The following is an 18,951-nucleotide window of genomic DNA, read 5'->3' on the forward strand; positions in this document are numbered from 1 at the left end:
GATTTCCTAGCTTGTTCACAAAACATGGAAACTAAAAGCAAGCCGACCTGGGTGAGTGCCTGTTCTAATCCCCACAACCCAAGAAGTGTGGAAGTGATCATTCTAATGCACCCACACAGTCCCTCTCCAGGGCCTAAATCTTGCATGAAATGAGAAAGGCAGAAAGATTCTTTAGGGGACGTGGCAAACCCGATAAATCAACTCCTTTGTGTATTATTTACCCTTTATATTGGGCTTCACTCAAAAGAGTATATACTCCCAGAAGTAGGCAGACTTAAGAAATCGCTCACAGTCCTCGGCAGGTCCCATGTCATTCTCACAGCCAGAGAGGGATGCCTACAGTGTATTTGCCTCTTAACGAGGTGCCATCCTTTCTGGATGGAGAGTTTTAGTTTTACTTTCAGCTGTGAGTAATTTCCCATTGTGATTGGCTGACTTATAGTCAATTTAGTATAATTAATGCCAAATTACATTGTAATTCACATAGAATTACAAATTAAAAGCTATATTAAGAGCAAATGAATTAATCAAAATTAATGATATTATGCTCACTTGTTTTAAAGTGTTAATAAGATAGGTCCTTCTAAAACGTTTAAACTTCAGAGCATCATCCATCACTCCTTCAATTACCTGATTTCCTTGTGTGGTCAGAGGAGGCATGTGGGCATTTCTCATCAACAAGAACACACACAAAGAAGATACATTCACTCAACCTCCAGCCCTTACAGGGCTCTTTTTGGCTTCTGTTCTTGAAGCACCAGTAATATCTGTGTCACTTATCTACACTGACTTGTAATACTCCCTATAGACAGAGGGAAGCAATGTCAAGAATTTTTTTTTATATCTATCTCTAGAATTTATCAAGGATTTCTTTTTTCCTAAGAGGATTTTTCTTCTGGTTATGTTTTATCTACCAGGACATCGAAGCCGGCCTGCATTCCCCCAATAACTTGGGGCTTGCCACCCCAGGTAATGAAGAAGTGGTCAAAGGATTAGAACCTCAATCCAGAGAATGCATTAGTCTATTATTGTGGGCACAAAAGAAGTCTAAGAACTAACTTTATCTGTGAATGCTGCCGACGATTATGATATTCTAGAATGGCCACCGTTCTCCTCCAGATGTGACACGTTGAGGTGTTCTTTATTTTTACTTGAAGCAAAAGTTCTGGAGGCAGGAGCAGGAGAAGCAGTGGGTAATGATGTCAGTATTTAACAATGAACGTCAAAGCTTCTGTATCTCTTTTGAATGTAAATAATTCTGGTCCTCTGAGCCACTCCATGGCTAACTTTAGATCCTGTCCCCTAGAATGCCCAGAACAGGAAATCTCTATGGCCTCCACGGCCACTCCATTGGACACTCAACTGGCCCAATAAGGATTCCCATAGAAATAGTCTGGGATGCAGGATATGAGCCACAGACTCATGTCTTCTGGAAAGAGAGCAGCATTTATCAATTCCAATAAATTATTTTTTTCTTCTTTTCTCTCAAACCCCATATTTAGGCCATCACTGTCAATTTCTGCTACATAAATTTCTAAATCTTCAATATGTTGTGTATAAAATAAAGATATAATGATTCATCACTTCGTTCATTCTATCCAATCTCTAACAGCCTGCAGATTTCCCACCACACAGTCTATGTAGCTGTACCAAATACAGTGGTGCTCCAGGTTCTCTTTCAAAGTGATTTAATTCCCTGGATTGGAGTTTATTTTAAGCTTATTTATTCATTTTGAGAGAGACAGAGAGAGCATGACCGGGGGAGGGGCAGAGAGAGATGGAGAGAGAGAATCCCAAGCAGGCTCCACGCTCAGTACAGAGCCTAATGCAGGGCTCAATCTCACAACTCTGAGATCATGACCTGAGCCGAAATCAAGAGTCAGATTTTCAACTGACTGAGCCACCCAGGTGCCTTCCTTGACTGGGTTTCAAACTGATCCTCCCTTATGGGCCTTCTCTTTATGCTTTAAATGTCATCACCTGTGCTTGAAGGAATGAAGGACTGCAAGGTGGTTCCCTACCTCTGTCAGAATGCTCTATTCACTTTTCATCAAACAAACCATCTAGAGCCCCAATTTTCCAGGCTCTGATAAAGAAAGACCCTCAGCAACACTTTCCTGCCCCACTTCTATGGGAGTCATTTTTGCAACTTCCCACAAAGCCATACAACAGGTGAAAATGAAAATTGGTAATTTCTTAGGAAATGTATACTGCTGGATTGATCATTATAGACTAATATAATCTCTTTGGCTTAGAAGAAGACATATCGTGTACTTCAAGAGTACATGAGCTTCAAGAGTTTCTGTTTTGTTACAGATTTGGTATATTTTGAGAGAATACAATGAGTCAAACCTATGTTGAACCTATACCATGAAGCGAGTCAATCACTTACCCTCTGTGAGCTTCTGTTTCCTCCCTTGTTAAAATTTGGGTCATATTTGCCTTGTCAACCTTACCAGGCTGATGAGAGACTCAAATGAGATTATGTACATAAAAGCCATTTTAAAATGTAAAGCTCTCCAGGATTGTAAAGAGTTATTATTGTTGCTATTATTGTTGATGAACTTCTGGGCCTAGCCTCAGGGTTTCTACCTCATATATAGTTTATAGTTGGGTTTTATTTTTAAATCCCTGATAACCCAGGTAGCAGCAACATTACTGCAGGCCACCAATGCATAAGTAATATTCTCCAGCCATCTTTTTCCTTCTCACAGCAGCAACAACAAAGTATCCGTCTGGAAACAACATGAATCACAGTGAAAATTAGACGCAGGGAACATAAATATGTCATATCTCATAAATCACCTTGTTGTTCTGTTGTGCTCATTTAAAAAAAAAAAGAGGAAAAAAAACGATTAACTCATGGGAACAGCGACACACGAATACAAGTTAGGTCTCCTGTAATTTCTGATAATCACTGCCCCTCACAGCTACTCGACAACGCACGGCTCTAGTGCCGAGGATTAGCTGAAGCAAAGTCCCTCTGAAATGAATGTGTCGTGCATCTTGCAAAGGCACACGGCCCAGACAAACAAGAGCAAGGACACCAGTCAAGCTCCTCTGGGATGCATCCTCACAGAGGAATTAGCTGCACATACATCAGGATGAATGACTAAATACACACTCTGGCAGCTTCGAGCACCAAGCCCTGAAATAGCAGCGTTGCTCAGTGTTCAGCTGGGGGCCCTCAGAGGATAAGACGTCCACCGGGCACAGCACTATTTGGGATGCGAAGGAGCCACAGTTTATTCTCCTCACTAACACCTATGAGAGGGAAGTGGAGACATCCTCATTATATTTGTGGAAAACACTATATGTGGCTGGGAAGGAATGCCAGATGTTTTGGGAAGCAAATCGAGAAACGGTACACATTTAGTGAGGTTAAGGAATGGGAAGTGAAAAAATAAAACGAGATACCATGAAAATGCCCAGAAAGTACCTATCTGAAAAAAAAAAAAATAGTAATGACATGCATGTAAGAAACTGAATTGAGGAAGGGTGTAAATATAATGAAATACTGCAGTTTTGTTTGGGGATAAAAGTTTTCAGGCCACAGCATCTTATTCCATTTCTAGTAGCCAAGGTCCAAGCATTAAAAATGATAATCTTATCCACAGAATTTTCTGATTAAATTACCACCCACAGTCTGATTTCTTTGAGGCTTGGACTATACCACATGGACTGACAAAGGTTTGCAAAGCGGTTTAGCAGGTATGTACAATGAACACTAGTTAACAATGAATAAAGCACTGAAGAAAAGGCAAAGGGACACTATGTTGTGTTGAAATGTCCAAACAAAAGCATTTCATTTTTCAATGTACCCAGAACATGTCAACATGCCCCAAATTAGCAAAGAAATCATCAAACTAGTGGGCACAGGTCATTCCCCACTGGAAGGGAATCAGGCATGGAAGCAGGCAAAGAGTAGCAGGTGGAAAGCGCCCCATCAGACTCTAAGGTCCATGAAAGCAGGGCCACGTTGGTCTTTTCCACCACCACTGCCCAGAACCCACGATGTAGCAGGCAAAAGTAGTACTCAGTAGCGCATGGTCGGGCAGGGTAAGCACTCAATAACTATTTGAAATAAATGAAGGAAAGAATGAAGTGCATGCCACAGAGCACGGAGTCAGAATTGACAACATGACACAGACATGGAGGCAGGTAGGCTTGGCCATTATCCTTGCAGTCTGTGGGCAGCACAACAAAAAACAGGAATCCTCAAGCCCTTCCAAATTTCTTTAAAATCACAGGATGAATTTGGTGCACCTCTATGTCATTCATTCCCAAATATATTTGAGCTTCTATTTATGAATTTATTTTTTTTAATTTCTTTTAGTGTTTATTTATTTTTGAGACAGAGACAGAGTGTGAGCAGAGGAGGGGCAGAGAGAGAGGGAGGCACAGAATCTGAAGCAGGCTCCAGGCTCTGAGCCGTCAGCACAGAGCCCGATGCGGGGCTCAAACTCACGAACCGTGAGATCATGACCTGAGCTGAAGTCAAACGTTTAATTGACTGAGCTACCCAGGCGCCCCTACTTATTTTTTTATTTAAAAAAAATTTTTTTTAAATATGAAATCTATCATCAAATTGGTTTCCATACAACACCCAGTGCTCATCCCAAAAGGTGCCCTCCTCAATGCCCACCACCCACCTCCCCTCCCTCCCACCCCCCATCAACCCTGTTTGTTCTCAGTTTTTAAGAGTCTCTTATGTTTTGGCTCCCTCCCGCTCTAACCTCTCTTTTTTTTTTTTTTCCTTCCCCTCCCCCATGGGTTTCTGTTAAGTTTCTCAGGATCCACATGAGTGAAAACATATGGTATCTATCTTTCTCTCTCTGAGTTATTTCACTTAGCATAACACTCTCCAGTTCCATCCACGTTGCTACAAAGGGCCATATTTCATTCTTTCTCATTGCCACGTAGTACTCCATTGTGTATATAAACCACAATTTCTTTATCCATTCATCAGTTGATGGACATTTAGGCTCTTTCCATAATTTGGCTATTGTTGAAAGTGCTGCTATAAACATTGGGGTACAAGTGCCCTATGCATCAGCACTCCTGTATCCCTTGGATAAATTCCTAGCAGTGCTATTGCCGGGTCATAGGGTAGATCTATTTTTAATTTTTTGAGGAACCTCCACACTGTTTTCCAGAGCGGCTGCACCAGTTTGCATTCCCACCAACAGTGCAAGAGGGTTCCCATTTCTCCACATCCTCGCCAGCATCTATAGTCTCCTGATTCATTCATTTTAGCCACTCTGACTGGCGTGAGGTGATATCTGAGTGTGGTTTTGATTTGTATTTCCCTGATGAGGAGCGATGTTGAGCATCTTTTCATGTCAGACACCCCTACTATGAATTTAGAAGCTGTGGACCAAGGCAGGAAGAGTCCAAGAATTAGAAGACATGAATTTGACTTCTAGCCTTGTTACCTCAGGTTTTTCCATTTGCACCCCAGGACAGCAAAGCATTGATACGTGCAGAAGCATTCTTGAGCTGTGATATGACATTCAAATATGAAGCATTATGATAGTATTGTTTAACATATAGTAATGTTTGAAGTCCTTGCTTCTCCCTGGCCAGACGTACATTTGGGTCAATTTATTTTATAAGAGGTCAAAGATGAAAGCTGTGTGCATCACTAGTGTCTTCTATTTTCTAATCATAAAGGGACAGTTGCTTTTTGTTTGGGCTCACCTTCTGGGACTCCTTTTAAATCAAACTGTAAGTGGCTGGTTTTGTGGTGTAGAGAAAAGCCCGGGAGGGGCTTGCCAAAAAAAAACCCACCACAAAACACTGCATCTGAGGTTGTTGACTAGTCTAAACACTACATGACTCATGTCCCTAGAGACATAAAGTAAATGTGTTATTAACAGTATGACTTATGGAAGCAAATTTCCAACAAAAGTACAATAAAAAATGCAGTTTTAAAAGGCCAAGCTCATTTTGTATACCAATTTTCCTAGAATAAATCCAGCCTCATGTAGGAATAGTAGTAGGATGCATTCTTATCCATTCAATACATTTTAACATGAAAACTGTACACTATTGTTTTTATTTATTATTTATAGAGAGCAAAAGACCAGTGTTTAAGGCAAACACAACAGGCATAGCCTCAGCCTCTGGGGACACACAAAGACAAATGTAAACATGATTACCCCTAACCCCAAACCAGGTGACTCGGTCCCTCTTGCCATACTAAAGTGGAACGTGACCAGGATAAAGGAGACTGTCCTTGTAAGTTCTAATCCTGTTTGATGTCAGTAATGTAACCACTGAGTTGTTTCGTCAAAATACAAAAAGGAGGTGCCCGCTACCCAAGGTTAATAAAGAAACAGAGCATTTATATATGTCCTGTCCTTATAAAATAGTGAGTCTTCTTCATAAAAGTAGGAATCAGTTAATAAATTAATAACTGAAGGAAAATCAAAGTTCTCCACATTTAGAGATGAAACTAAACTAAATCTCTCTAACCCAGTAATTGAATATTTCTAGAAAGCTTTATACCCCAGGATCTACTTCTTTATATATATATACATACATATATGTATGTATATACGTATGTATATGTATGTGTGTGTATATATATATATATATGTGTGTGTGTGTGTGTGTGTGTGTGTGTATATATATATATATATAGAGAGAGAGAGAGAGAGAGAGAGAGAGAAAGAGAGAGAGAGGGAGAGAGAACGAGCGGGGGAGGAGCAGAGAGAATGGAAGAGAGAAAATCCCAAGCAGGCTCCATGCTGTCAATGCAAAGCCTGATTTGAGGCTTGATCTCATGAACTATGGGATCATGACCTGAGCCAAAATCAAGAGTCAGATGCTTAACCGACTGAGCCACCCAGACACCCCATGCCAGGACCTACTTCTAACACTGTACCTAGCATGTAATAGGTGCTCAAGAAATATTCATTTTTATTTTCACAAACTATCTTTATCATTTTAAAATATCCTTCCTGTTTCTGCTACTTCAGAGATGAAATAATAATCCAGAGAGCTGAAATAATGGTTTAAAATCATAAAGATCCCTTCCGTTTAGGGTGAGGCGTGGGGGAGGAAAACCGAGTTAGCAAACCTGTGCTCTGCCTAACACTCCATGCTTTTAGGCACTTCATAGGTGCTCAATAAATACTGATAGACAGAGGACCATAGCTTTTCCATGTGCTAGCAAATGTAAGAATTTACAGCATATTCAGGCTTTTTTCTGTAAACTGTACTCCCATGGAAAGTAATCTCTAAGCCCTCATTCTGGTAAAAGATAACCTGGGGTAGAAAAGGCAGAGAAGGCATTTTCCTCAGAAGAAAATGGATTAGCCAGCACTTCCTATGAAAATGAAAACAGACCCAATACATGGGAGTGGTATGGAATTTTTTCATTATTTCACTAGAGTTTTATAGCAGGACCCCGGGCTCAGCAGTCTGAAACTGAATGTTGAATATAACAGGAAAAATTTAACAAGACCCTACTGAAACAAAGTCCTGTGTTAGAGCTAAAACCCAAAAGCCAAACAAAATCGGTGGAGATTTGCCAGGTCACAAATGCGCATGACCTCACGCCCCACGCTTCCTCTCAGCTGATTTGCTCATTTTTAGTCTCCTGTTTCTTTGAGCCCCATAACCAACTTGGTGTCTTTCATCTGGAACCTAGAAATCACTGGCCTTGAAACATCAGACCAAATTGTTAAGCTGAATTGAACTGAAAATTTTTTTAAAGCATTTTTCTGAGGGGACTTCTATGCGTGTGCATATGGTTCAAGTCTCTATGTTAACCTATGAATATAAAGAGAAGTTACGTAACAGGGCAAGTAGTTTTCAGCCATGGAAGGGAGGAAAAAAATGTCTATGGGGGATGAAGAAGCCCTCTGTGAGAAAAGAGACTTAAAGTTTAAAAAGGTCAGATTGAAAAAAAAAAAAAAAGGGCAGATAGAAGGCATAATTTTACAGGTTTCCGGATCCACAGAATGGTTATTACAGCCTGCAGCACATTTTATCAGGAAAGGAAGTAGATAAGGACACCAGGAGAAAGTAAAAAAGAGTTTGTTCAGTGAGGATAATTTGAAGGTTCTTATGACGTCTTCAGAGACAGACGGCGTGAAGTCTGGTGAATAATGAAAATCAGACCTTTCACCAAAAAGGGGAATGTCCCAGATTACATTATTGGTTGATAGTGGAAGAACCACATGTGTAAACATGTGTGTGTGTGCATGCGTGTGTGCGTGCGTGTGTGTGTGTGTGTTTACTGGGCTCTCACAGAAGTTACTAGTTGCACATATTAATCAAAGAGCACTACCCCTCCATCCTCTTTTCTATTACCTGTCCTACTTTGTGTCAATTTCCTTCCTCCTCCCCCACACCCGTTGCTTCACTGTTCTTCTTTAAGACATGGGATGGGGATTTGTCAAAGTCAATGAGCACTTTATTACAGTGAGAACGTTCCGTAATGAACAATTCAGCAATTTAATGAGATTCTGTAGATCTGTCTCCAGCCTGTCCATCAAGATTCACTTCTATAAAGCACCCTGACACTAATCCTCTGGCATACCCAATCTTCACCCTGGGCTGAATATTAGATTCTTCCATGGTATATTGCATTACTAGTATAACCTCAGCAAAAATGATGAACTTAACTATACTTGAGGCAATATAGCTGGTCTGATTTAATTTTTCTCTATTGAGTTGAGTATGAGGGAATTACTTATTTACTAAGATAAAGCAAAAACAGTTTATTATTGCCTGCCGAACACCTAAACTGATCATATTTATGTGAGACTTTTAATTCTTTCTTGAGGACCGGGTAGAAAAGATATTGCCTGCAGCACAAAGCAGTTTTTAAAATTCTATGTGATAATATTAGTAAACTTTAGAGAGGCAATTATGATAACTCTTAAGTGGACAGTATGGAATTTTTTCGGATACTCAGACATCTGTGCATTACCACTCTGGCATTCCCTTTGACCATGCCACGGAAAGAGAAAGAAGCCACAAGGATGATTGGCTCAGGTCTCAATTCAGTTAGAAATAATTAAATGCAGAATTCATTCCAAGTCTTTCTTTTTCCCTTTGGGAAGTGAAGAAAAATTTGGCAACCCCCCACTTTGAATTGACCAGAAAATTTTGATGATTTGTATTTGTCGGCGGAGAACGACAGGTATTAAAATTCATACCAAAAACTCATCCTCACCAACTTTTGACCTCTACCTGAACAAACATCATCAGAAATACCTAAGAAGGAGAAAAAAATATGGCTTATGTGTTTTCCTCATATTTTCTTTGTCAAGACAGCATAGAATACTGGAGGGATGAAGGCAGGTGTCTGCAGACTTGGGTTTGTAGGCTGGCTCCTTTCTGCAACCCTGAGCAAGGCACTGAATCCCTATTTTGCTCATCTGGAAGATGGGGTGATAACAACTGTCCTTCAAGCCTGTTGTGATGATAAGTCATTGAGTTTATAAAGAGTCTGGGTCCTGGAAGGCCCTCAGTACACCACAGCTCTTATTATCCTCACTGGTGGGGCAAGAGTAGAAAGGAAGTTGCTGATTAATGTAATACAAAGAAAGAAATAAGGGAGAAATACATCAGCAAAATTATTAGTCAGCTGAGTCAGATGCTGGATAATTAACAGATACCTCTGACTCTGTTTTGGCGAGAGTTAGAGTTCTCCCTGAATGTCATTTGCTAAGATACCAGGAATTTACTATGCTGTCAGCTAACAGAAGACTTCATATTTTCCCTCGTATTCTGTATGTAAATTGCTTTCAAGTCATCATGAAATCTTGAAGGTATGCTGCCCCATAAGTAGCTACATAGCTAGCCAGTGTTCAGAGAGTGAGGTAGACAATGTTAAACAAAGGGGATAAGATGGGCTCTGTTTCCCAAAGACGCCACGTAGATTCTCAAGTAAAGTCAGTCGGGATGAGTAGAAAAGGATTTAAATTGAATAATCAGTTTGAAAATACAAAACCTCCTCCCATCCTCTAGACATAGGATATTCGAAAAGAGTGCTACATCAGGTGGAAAGGCAGGGCTTAGGAAAATAGCAATGAATGCAGAATGAACTAAGGAGGGAGATTTTTCCACTGCAGTGCAAGAGCTTCATTTCATTTAGGTCCCAGCTGCTCTCTGCTGCAACAGAGAAATGCTTCTGAATTGTTTACAGGAAAGCCCAGCATCTATTCTGATTTCATTGGTCTTAAATGCGTATAAATAGCACTTGACAATCCATTTTCTCACACTCAGTTTGAGAAACTATTTTTATCAAGAGAAAAAAATTCTTGACTCTTTCTGATGTGACTCCCCCTTAGGGTTTTGGGAATCCCCAGCAAGGGTCTGAGGAACCATACCTATGATTCCCTGAGTTAAGATGAGCAGAGGCTGAGGCCTTGTAGCCTCAAGGGTTGGTGTTCTCCAATCATTTGCCTACCATGACTGCTAAGACTTTGGCTCTGAGGAGAACCAAACCAGACAAAACAGTTACCATTGTTCCTCAACTGCTCAACTTTGAGCCATCCCATGCCTTCTCCCTGCCAAAAGAAGGCCCATGCAGAGCGCCCTTACCTGCCAGATCTGCTCTTCACTCAGGGAGGTCAGGCGGTCACTCTTCAGAACCTCCTGGAGCAGACAATAAGGAAGCGTTAGAACGTCTTCTGGGCGACTCTTCAGGAGCTCAGAGAGATGTTTCACTAAGAAATCGATCACTGCCTTCTCCAGCAAAGTGAGGTTAAAGAGGTCAGCAAGTCTGTACAGATCCAAGTAATTAAAGCTATTTAATTCCTGGGTGCCAAAAAAAAAAATAAAATAAAATAAAAATGGGGGGAAAAAAAGAGCTCTTAGAAATTAATCCAAGAAAGAGCAGGCAAGAAATTCAGACTGACTCACTAAGGTTTGCATGACAGGCGTGGGGGAAATGGGACTCCACTGATAATGTAAAAAACAAAAAAAAAATTCCCTTAATTATAAGACTCTGGCAGAGAACTGCTGTTCTAGAATTCACCCTTTCTCCTGACTTTGTCCCTCTTTTAAAACCCATATACTTAAAGATACCTTAATAAAGGGGTTGAAAGGAGTTTCTGGTTTCACTGATTGAAATGTTAACTTTGCAACTTTTTAAAACCATTTTACCAATGAAGAACAGTGATTTTTCTACCCTTACCATAGCTTATAGCTCTTAGGCAATAAGTTTGTTCTACTAAAAACACTGTGAGTGTAGGTAAAGTGGTAGTCGTGATTAGATGACACAAACTATATTAAGACAGACTTGACTCTACTCTTCCCTAAACCTCAAATTCAGTACATCCTTAAAACTACCCATCTTAAAAAAAATAAAATAAAACAAAACAACCCATCTTGACTTAATGAAATTAAAACACATATTTTTACATGTAAGGTCTCAGGAAATGAAGGAATCTCACAGAAAATATTCTTGTCCTGAATAATTCTATTAAACCTACCTAAGATGAACAATTTATAAGTGTTCTTCATTTTTTGTTAGCTTCAAAAATTCAGACAGCCAGTGACAATCTTTCCTTCTTTTTCAAAGAGCTTCTGTAGCCATGCTCGTTCTGGAAGGATTTTCCCTGTCTCTACCGGTTCTCAAGCTTGTATCCAGGGCCCTAAAATAGTGCCCCCAGAGAGACAGGACTCCTGTGCAAACTTTCTTTAACTCTGCAAGAATCACAGTGGGTACACAGGCTTGTCGATAGAAAACTTACCTATTTCAAGTAAAATGAACATTGTTTCCCTCCCCCCCATTATTAACTTTAAATTTTTAATATGGGAGCAATATTTTCCAATAGCTTAAGGAATGCAAAATACCATCAGATAGCTATTTCACTCCACTGATCTATTTAAGTAACTTTCAACATATTTGCCCCTTTTCTAGTTATCTAAGAATATTAAGAACTCTTTCTAAAATATTTATATTCTATTTCTATCATATCTGAAAGCTGAAAGGAATATGTTCTAAATTTGTGCTGCCCAACATGGTAGCCACTAGCCCCAAGTGGCTACTGAGCACTTAAAACATGGCTAGTCTGATTTGAAGGTGCAACAAGTGTTAAAGATATACCAAATGCCAGGAATAAGAAAAACAGAATGTAAAATATCTCATTAATAATTTTATATTGATTATATGTTAAAATGATATTGTTTTAGATAAAGTAGGTTAAATGTTAATTTCATTAATTTCATAGGTTTCTTTTTATTAAATTATTTCATCTGTTAGTAATTAATTAATTAATTTCATCTGTTTCTTTTAGCCTCCTTTAAATGCAGCTACTAGACTATTTAGGATGACAGATGTGGTTCCCATTATATTTCTATAGCACAGTGCTGTTCTACATAATAAAATGTTAATAAAGAAATTGTGAAACAGCTCTTTCAGTAACAGCTGCATCATCACCACAGCTACTTGACTTCTTTTCCCCCTACTTTAGATTATATTTCTTTGGGTGGGAGATGACACTTTAATTATATCCTAACAGGGAGTCAAGCTAGCTAACTTCAGGAATCAGCATAAGATTCTGGCTCTTAATAGCTCTATTTGCCAAAACAATTGAAAAGGAATAAATGCTTCTCTTTAAAATAAAGTTTACTATAGATGATCACTAAAATCCACAGCAACTCAAATATCTGAGTCCACTCACAGCCATTCAGTCAAAATACCCTGGCTTCCCATTCAGAAGATTTTATCAAAGTGATATTGAAGATTTTGACTCTCATACCAACCATTTCAAATAATGTTTAAACTTGTTCCCCAAATCTTACTTCTTAGGATTGGTAAATTTTACTCGGAAGGAAAGAATGTGTAACCCTTGCTTCCATAAAGGACTTTAGTACCAACTCCTTAGGGATCAATGTTGTTTCTGGTCGCTACATCTATGAAGCAAGTTTAACCGCTCAGTGTCCTAAATACGACTTCAGTGTCCTAGTAAACCACTCTGCAGTCCCCCAAAGGCATGACAGACAAAGTCCGGATGATGTCAGTGCTTTTCAAGTACCCCAGGCGCATGCCCAAGGCATGGCTCAAGGTCCTGAGGCAGCACCCAGCAGCACGGCACAGACAGATTAGCATGCATAGGAGCGGACACAGCTAAACTCAGCAAAGTTACAGGTGGACAGGCAGAGCCCAGCAAAAAATGTTTTCTCCCACTTGTTCTCCTGCCCAAACGGTTTATACAACTACAAGTTTGGGAGTGGATTATGCAGCAGCAATGAAATATTCTTTATTAAGCATCTTTGTATCTTTGTAAAGAGATACTGGGTTTCTTCTGATTAGATGCCTGCAGCTTAAAAGCAGACCAATTCAAAACCACAAAGAACTGGAGAGTTAATTTAACCTAATTGTGCTTCTTTTCTGCTGTGTTTCTTTTGAAGGTAATCACTGAACGCCTGCTTCCCCAGTCGTGAAATGTTTTCGTTTCCTAAGGGCATAATTTTACATAACCCCCAAATCCAAACTAACGAAGTATTTCATATTAATAGAAAACTAAGAAGCTAAAAGGACAAGTGTCAATGGCTGTCTGAACAGCAAAAGGGAGCTGAACAGACACATATTTGTGTACAAGAGAAATATCAGTTAAAAGTCTGCTCCCTATCTTTACCTTTTCATTTCTTTTCTCTTCTATTCAAAAACATAATTTCCCCAAATCCCCAGTGCTTTCTAGACGTGTCTAACGTTTCCACTCCCTTGGCCATGCATACTTAGCACATTCAACAGTTAAACTGTATAAAATGAGGAGTTCAGGGATAAAAGAAAAGCCACCTTCAGTGAGGTCATGATGCCACAACATGCATTCCTATTGTTGGGGCTTTGTGAACTTTAAGCAAAATCATCATCTCTTATCCTTTTGGCTAAGACAATGTGTAAGCAAAATAATACCAATAATGCTGCTTTTAAAGATGCTCATGAATGTGATGTGGGGAGGTGGGAAGTTAAATGGTTAAATTGCATTAAATTCCCACCTATAATACTGTGCATGGAAAAAAATAATCACTGTTATGAAAATAGTGCCATTATGTTTCCAGTTATAAAAAGTAATAAATGTTTATTCCAAAAAATTCAGGAAATACAAAGTATGGAAAGAAAACAAAAATCATTCATGTTTCACCATGCAGAGATAATCACTATTAATGTTTTTGTATATATACTTATAGATTTATTTTTTTAAAAAGTCTTTTAGATATCAGAGAAAGAAAAACTGTATTCAGGGGCAGAACAAATGAGCAGCAACCACAGGCACTTGGAGGCAACCCACATTGGTGAAGAGCAAGGGCCATATATAAAATCAAGTCAACCTGGCTCAGATCCAGCCCAAATCCTTACCATTGGCCATGACCTTGGTCAATCACTGAACTTCCCACTATTCCTCAATTACAATATGGAGAATTCAATGGGCTCATAGGGTTGTCATGGAGATAATGAATGAAAAGTTCTTACCACACACAATTTGGCATATGAGAGGTAGGCAATAGATTTGGTGGGCAAGGAATAATAAAGTATATTTCAGCATTGTTGTTTGGCATCTATAAACCCCGACTCAACACTGACACAAGGAGGTCAAAATGAAGAATGTGGTCCCTTTAGATATCTAAGTCATAAATAACCTGTACCATTAGGTCAGGGAAAAGAAGGACGCTCAAAGTAAAAAACATACAGTTGAGTTGTAAACCAATTACATGTTAATGACTTCCACATTTATATAAGCAGCCCAAACCTCTCTCAGCTCTGAATTCATTTTCCCAACTACCTGTAAGAGGGCATCTTATCTTGGATTTCCACAGAATGTAATGGACGAAGTTATAGTTAAACGACCACATTCAACCATCCACATCAGGATCTCAAAAGCTGGCCCATATTCCTTCCTTATAACCAGTCATTCACCAAATCCTGTTTGCTCTTCCTCCTTAGCAGTTCTTATTCTGTTCATCATCTCCTATCCACACTTCCTGCAACAGGGTTCTTAATTAACATTTCTGCCTCCAGTATCAAATCCTCCAACCTCTCTTTTTATAAGAATCTGATCATATTGATCATCTTTTAAAATTAATTAATAAGGGCTGCCTCAAGAAACAAGAAAAACATATCAAGTAAACAATCTAACCTTGTAGTTAAAGGATACACAAAAGAAGAACGAAGCCCAAGATTATTGCAAGTAAGAAAATAATAAAGATCAGAGCAGAAATAAATGAAATAGAGATTAAAAACAATAGAAAAGATCAATGAAACCAGCAGCTGGCTATTTGAAAAGATAAATAATATTGATAAACCTTTGCCCAGATTCACCAAGAAAAAAAGAGAGAGGACAAAATGAATAAAATAAGAAACACAAGAGCCGTAACAACCAACAGCACAGAAATATTAAGGATTATAAGAGTCTATTGTAAAAAATTATATACCAACAAATTTGAAAAAGAAATGGATAAATTCCTAGAAATATATATAATCTTCCAAAATTCTGAATATACAAATTACTAGTAAAGAAAGGGAATTGGTAATCAAAAAACTCACAACAAACAAAAGTCCAGGACCAGACATCTTCACAGGTGAATTCTACCAAATACTTAAAAGCTTTTTTTTAAGTTTATTCACTTATTTTGAGAGGGAGGGAGGGAGGGAGGGAGAGAGAGAGAGAGAGAGAGAGAGAGGCAGACAGTGTGTGTGTGTGTGTATGTGTGTGTGTGTGTGTAGGGGAGGGACAGAGGGAGAGGGGGAGGGAGAAGCTCAAGCAGACTCCATGCTGTCAGCATAGAGCCTGACATGAAGCTTGAATTCACAAACTGTGAGATTGTGACCTGAGCCAAAATCAAGAGTCAAACACTTAACTGACAGAGCAACCCAGGTGCCCCTAAAAAAGAGTTAATACCTATTCTCCTCAGACTATTCCAAAAAATAGAAGCACAAGGAAAGCTTTCAAATATATTCTACAAGGCCAGCATTGTCCTAGTATGAAAATTAGATAAAGGCACTACAAAAAAAGGAAAACTATCGGCCAACATCCTTAATGAACATATATGCAAAAATCCTCAACAAAATATTAGTAAACTGAGTTCAACAATACATTAAAAAGATCATTCACCACCATCAACTGCAATGTATTCTGCGAATGCAAGGATGGTTCAATATTCACAAATCAATAAACATAATATACCATGTCAACAAAAAAAAAAGAATAAAAATCACACAATCATCTCAATAAATGAAGAATAAGCATTGACAAGGTTCAATATTCATTCATGATAAAAACTCAACAAAGTGGTTTTAGAGAGATCATACCTCAACATAATAAAGGCCATATATGACAAACCCACAGCTAACATCCTACACAGTGGTGAAAAATTGAGAGTTTCCCTTAGAACAGGAGCAAGACTAGAATGTACACTCTTGCCACTTTTATTCCACATAGTGCAGGAAGTCCTAGCCATTGCAATCAGAAAAGAAAAGGAAATAAAATCCATCCCAATTGGTAAAGAACAGAATTGAAAATTTCACATATTTTCAGATAGCATGATACCATACATAGAAAACTATAAAGATTCCAAAAAAAAAACCTATCAGAAGTAACAAGTAACATGAAGTAAAGTTGCAAGATACAAAATTAAGATACAGAAATCAATTATGTTTCTATATATTAACAAGAAAGTAGCAGAAAGGAATTAAGAAAACAATTCCATTTATAATTGTACCAAAGAGAATAAAATACCTAGTGAAAAATTTAAGCAAGGAGGTGAAAGACCTGTATAACTATAAAACATTGATGAAAGAAACTGAAGACAACACAAATGGAAAGATATCCATGTTCACGAACTGGAAGAATTAATGCTGTTAAAATGCCCATACTACCTAAAGCAATCTAATAGATTCAATGCAATCCCTACCCAATACCAACTATGTTTTTCATAGTACTAGAACAAATGATACTAAAATTCATGTGGAACTACAAAGGACTTCACAGAGCAGAAGCAATCTTAAGAAGAACAAAGATGGAGTTATCACAATCCCAGATTTCAAGATATACTGCAAAGCTATAGTAATCAAAATAGTATGGTACTGGCACAAAAACAGACACATGGATCAATGGAACAGAATAGAGAGCCCTAAAATAAACTAATATTTGTATGGTGAGTTTATTTATTTATATGACAAAGGAGGCAAGAATACACAATGAGGAAAAGACGGTCTCTTCAATAAATAATGTTGGGAAAACTGGACAGCTACACGGAAAAGAATGAAACTGAACCACTTTCTTATGCCACACACAAAAGTAAACTCAAAATGTATTAAAGATCCAAATATGAGACATGAAAGCATAAAACTCCTAAAGGAAAACATATGCACTAATATCTTTGACATTGACCTCATCAAAATTTTTCTAGATTTGTCTTATCAGGCAAAGGAAACAAAAACAAAAATACCCTATTGGGACTACACAAAAATAAAAAGATTTCACACAGTGAAGGAAACCATCAACAAAATGAAAAGGCAACCCACTGAATAGAAAAAAATACTTGCAAGTGACGTATGTGAAAGGGGTTAATATCCAAAATATATAAAGAACTTACACAACTGAAACCACCTCAGAAAAGTCCCCCAGATAATCTTATTAAAAAATGGGTAGAAGACCTAAATAGACATGTTTCCGAAAAAGATATACAGATGGCCGATAGACACATGAAAAGATGCTCAACATCACTTAATCATCTGGGAAATGCAAATCAAAACCACAATGAGACATCACCTCACACCAGTCAGAATGGCTAGTATCAAAAAGACAAGAAATAACAAGTATTGGTCAGGATGTGGAGAAAAGGGAACCCTTGCACATGGCTACTGGGAATGTAAATTGGAAAACAATATGGACGCTCCTCAAAAAACTTAAAGTAGAAACACTATGGTCCAGCAATTCCACTACTGGGTATTTATTTACCCTCCCCCCCCTTCGAAAACCTGAAAATACTAATTTGAAAAGATATGCACATCCCTATGTTTATTGCAGCATTATTTAGAATATCCACGATATGGAAGCAATCATGAACAGATTAAGATGTGGTATATAAACACTCACTCGCACTCATACAATGAAATATTACTCAGCCATAAAAAAATAGATCTTGCCATCTGTGACAACACGGGTGTCTAGGATGGACCTAGAGGCTATTATACTAAGTGAAATAAGTCCGACAAAGATAAATACCATATGATTTCACTTCTATGTGGAGTCTAAAACCAAAACAAATGAACAAACAAACAAAAAGCAGAAACAGACCCATGAATACAGAGAACAATTTGATGCTTGCCAGAGGGAAGGGAGGTAAGAGGATGAGCAAAATGCATGAAGGAAGTGGGAGACATAGGCTTTCAGTTATGGAATGAGTAAGTCACAGGGAAAAGGCACAGCATAGGAAATACAGTAAATGATATTGTAACAGTGTTGTAGGTGACAGATGGTAGCTACATCTGTGATGAGACCGTCTTTTCCTCATTGTGTATTCTTGTATACTATATATAGAGACTTGTTGAATCACTATACTGTACACCTGAAACTTGTAACATTATGTGTCAACTGTACTTCAATTAAAGACAGAAAGAGAGAGAGAAACCATTAGTGGGTTCCCATTTCTTTAAGGTTAAAAGGCCAAACTCAGTAATACTTTATAGCCTTCTATGATTGAGACCCTGATGACCTCCTTACCCTACAGGGTAATAATCCCACCCACCCTGGCTTGGCTTCAGCCATTTCAATGGGCCACACATTCACATCACGTACAAGGACCACATCGGGCACTGGCAATATAATGATGAGGAAAAATAGGCAAGTTGCAGGCCTAACAGAGTGTATAGTATACTCTATTGGAAGAGAAAGCCATTAATCAAAACATATTACAAATAAATGGAAAATTATAATTAAGGTAAAGGCTACAAGGGGTGGAACATAGGGCTGTAAATGT

At 38.4% G+C, this 18,951-nt stretch overlaps 1 protein-coding gene across 8 annotated transcripts in view; it reads right to left on the reverse strand.

Moving 5' to 3' along the window:
* The window catches only part of KLHL32 (kelch like family member 32), a 192,880-nt gene that overhangs the window by 76,951 nt on the left and 96,978 nt on the right, over window positions 1–18,951 (reverse strand). For 6 of the 8 annotated variants that reach the window (XM_047102442.1, XM_047102441.1, XM_047102440.1 and 3 more), the window contains one exon: window positions 10,564–10,779. The exons of the other annotated variants lie outside the window; for them this stretch is intronic. In XM_047102442.1, the coding sequence (XP_046958398.1) occupies window positions 10,564–10,779 (216 nt within the window). The remainder of the gene's footprint in view (window positions 1–10,563; window positions 10,780–18,951) is intronic. 8 annotated transcript variants of the gene reach the window in all.

Source organism: Lynx rufus, unplaced genomic scaffold, assembly GCF_022079265.1.
Source record: "Lynx rufus isolate CCGP_SWC_20201006 ecotype Redwood Valley unplaced genomic scaffold, mLynRuf1.p SCAF_6, whole genome shotgun sequence".
Classification (NCBI taxonomy): Eukaryota; Metazoa; Chordata; class Mammalia; order Carnivora; family Felidae; genus Lynx; species Lynx rufus.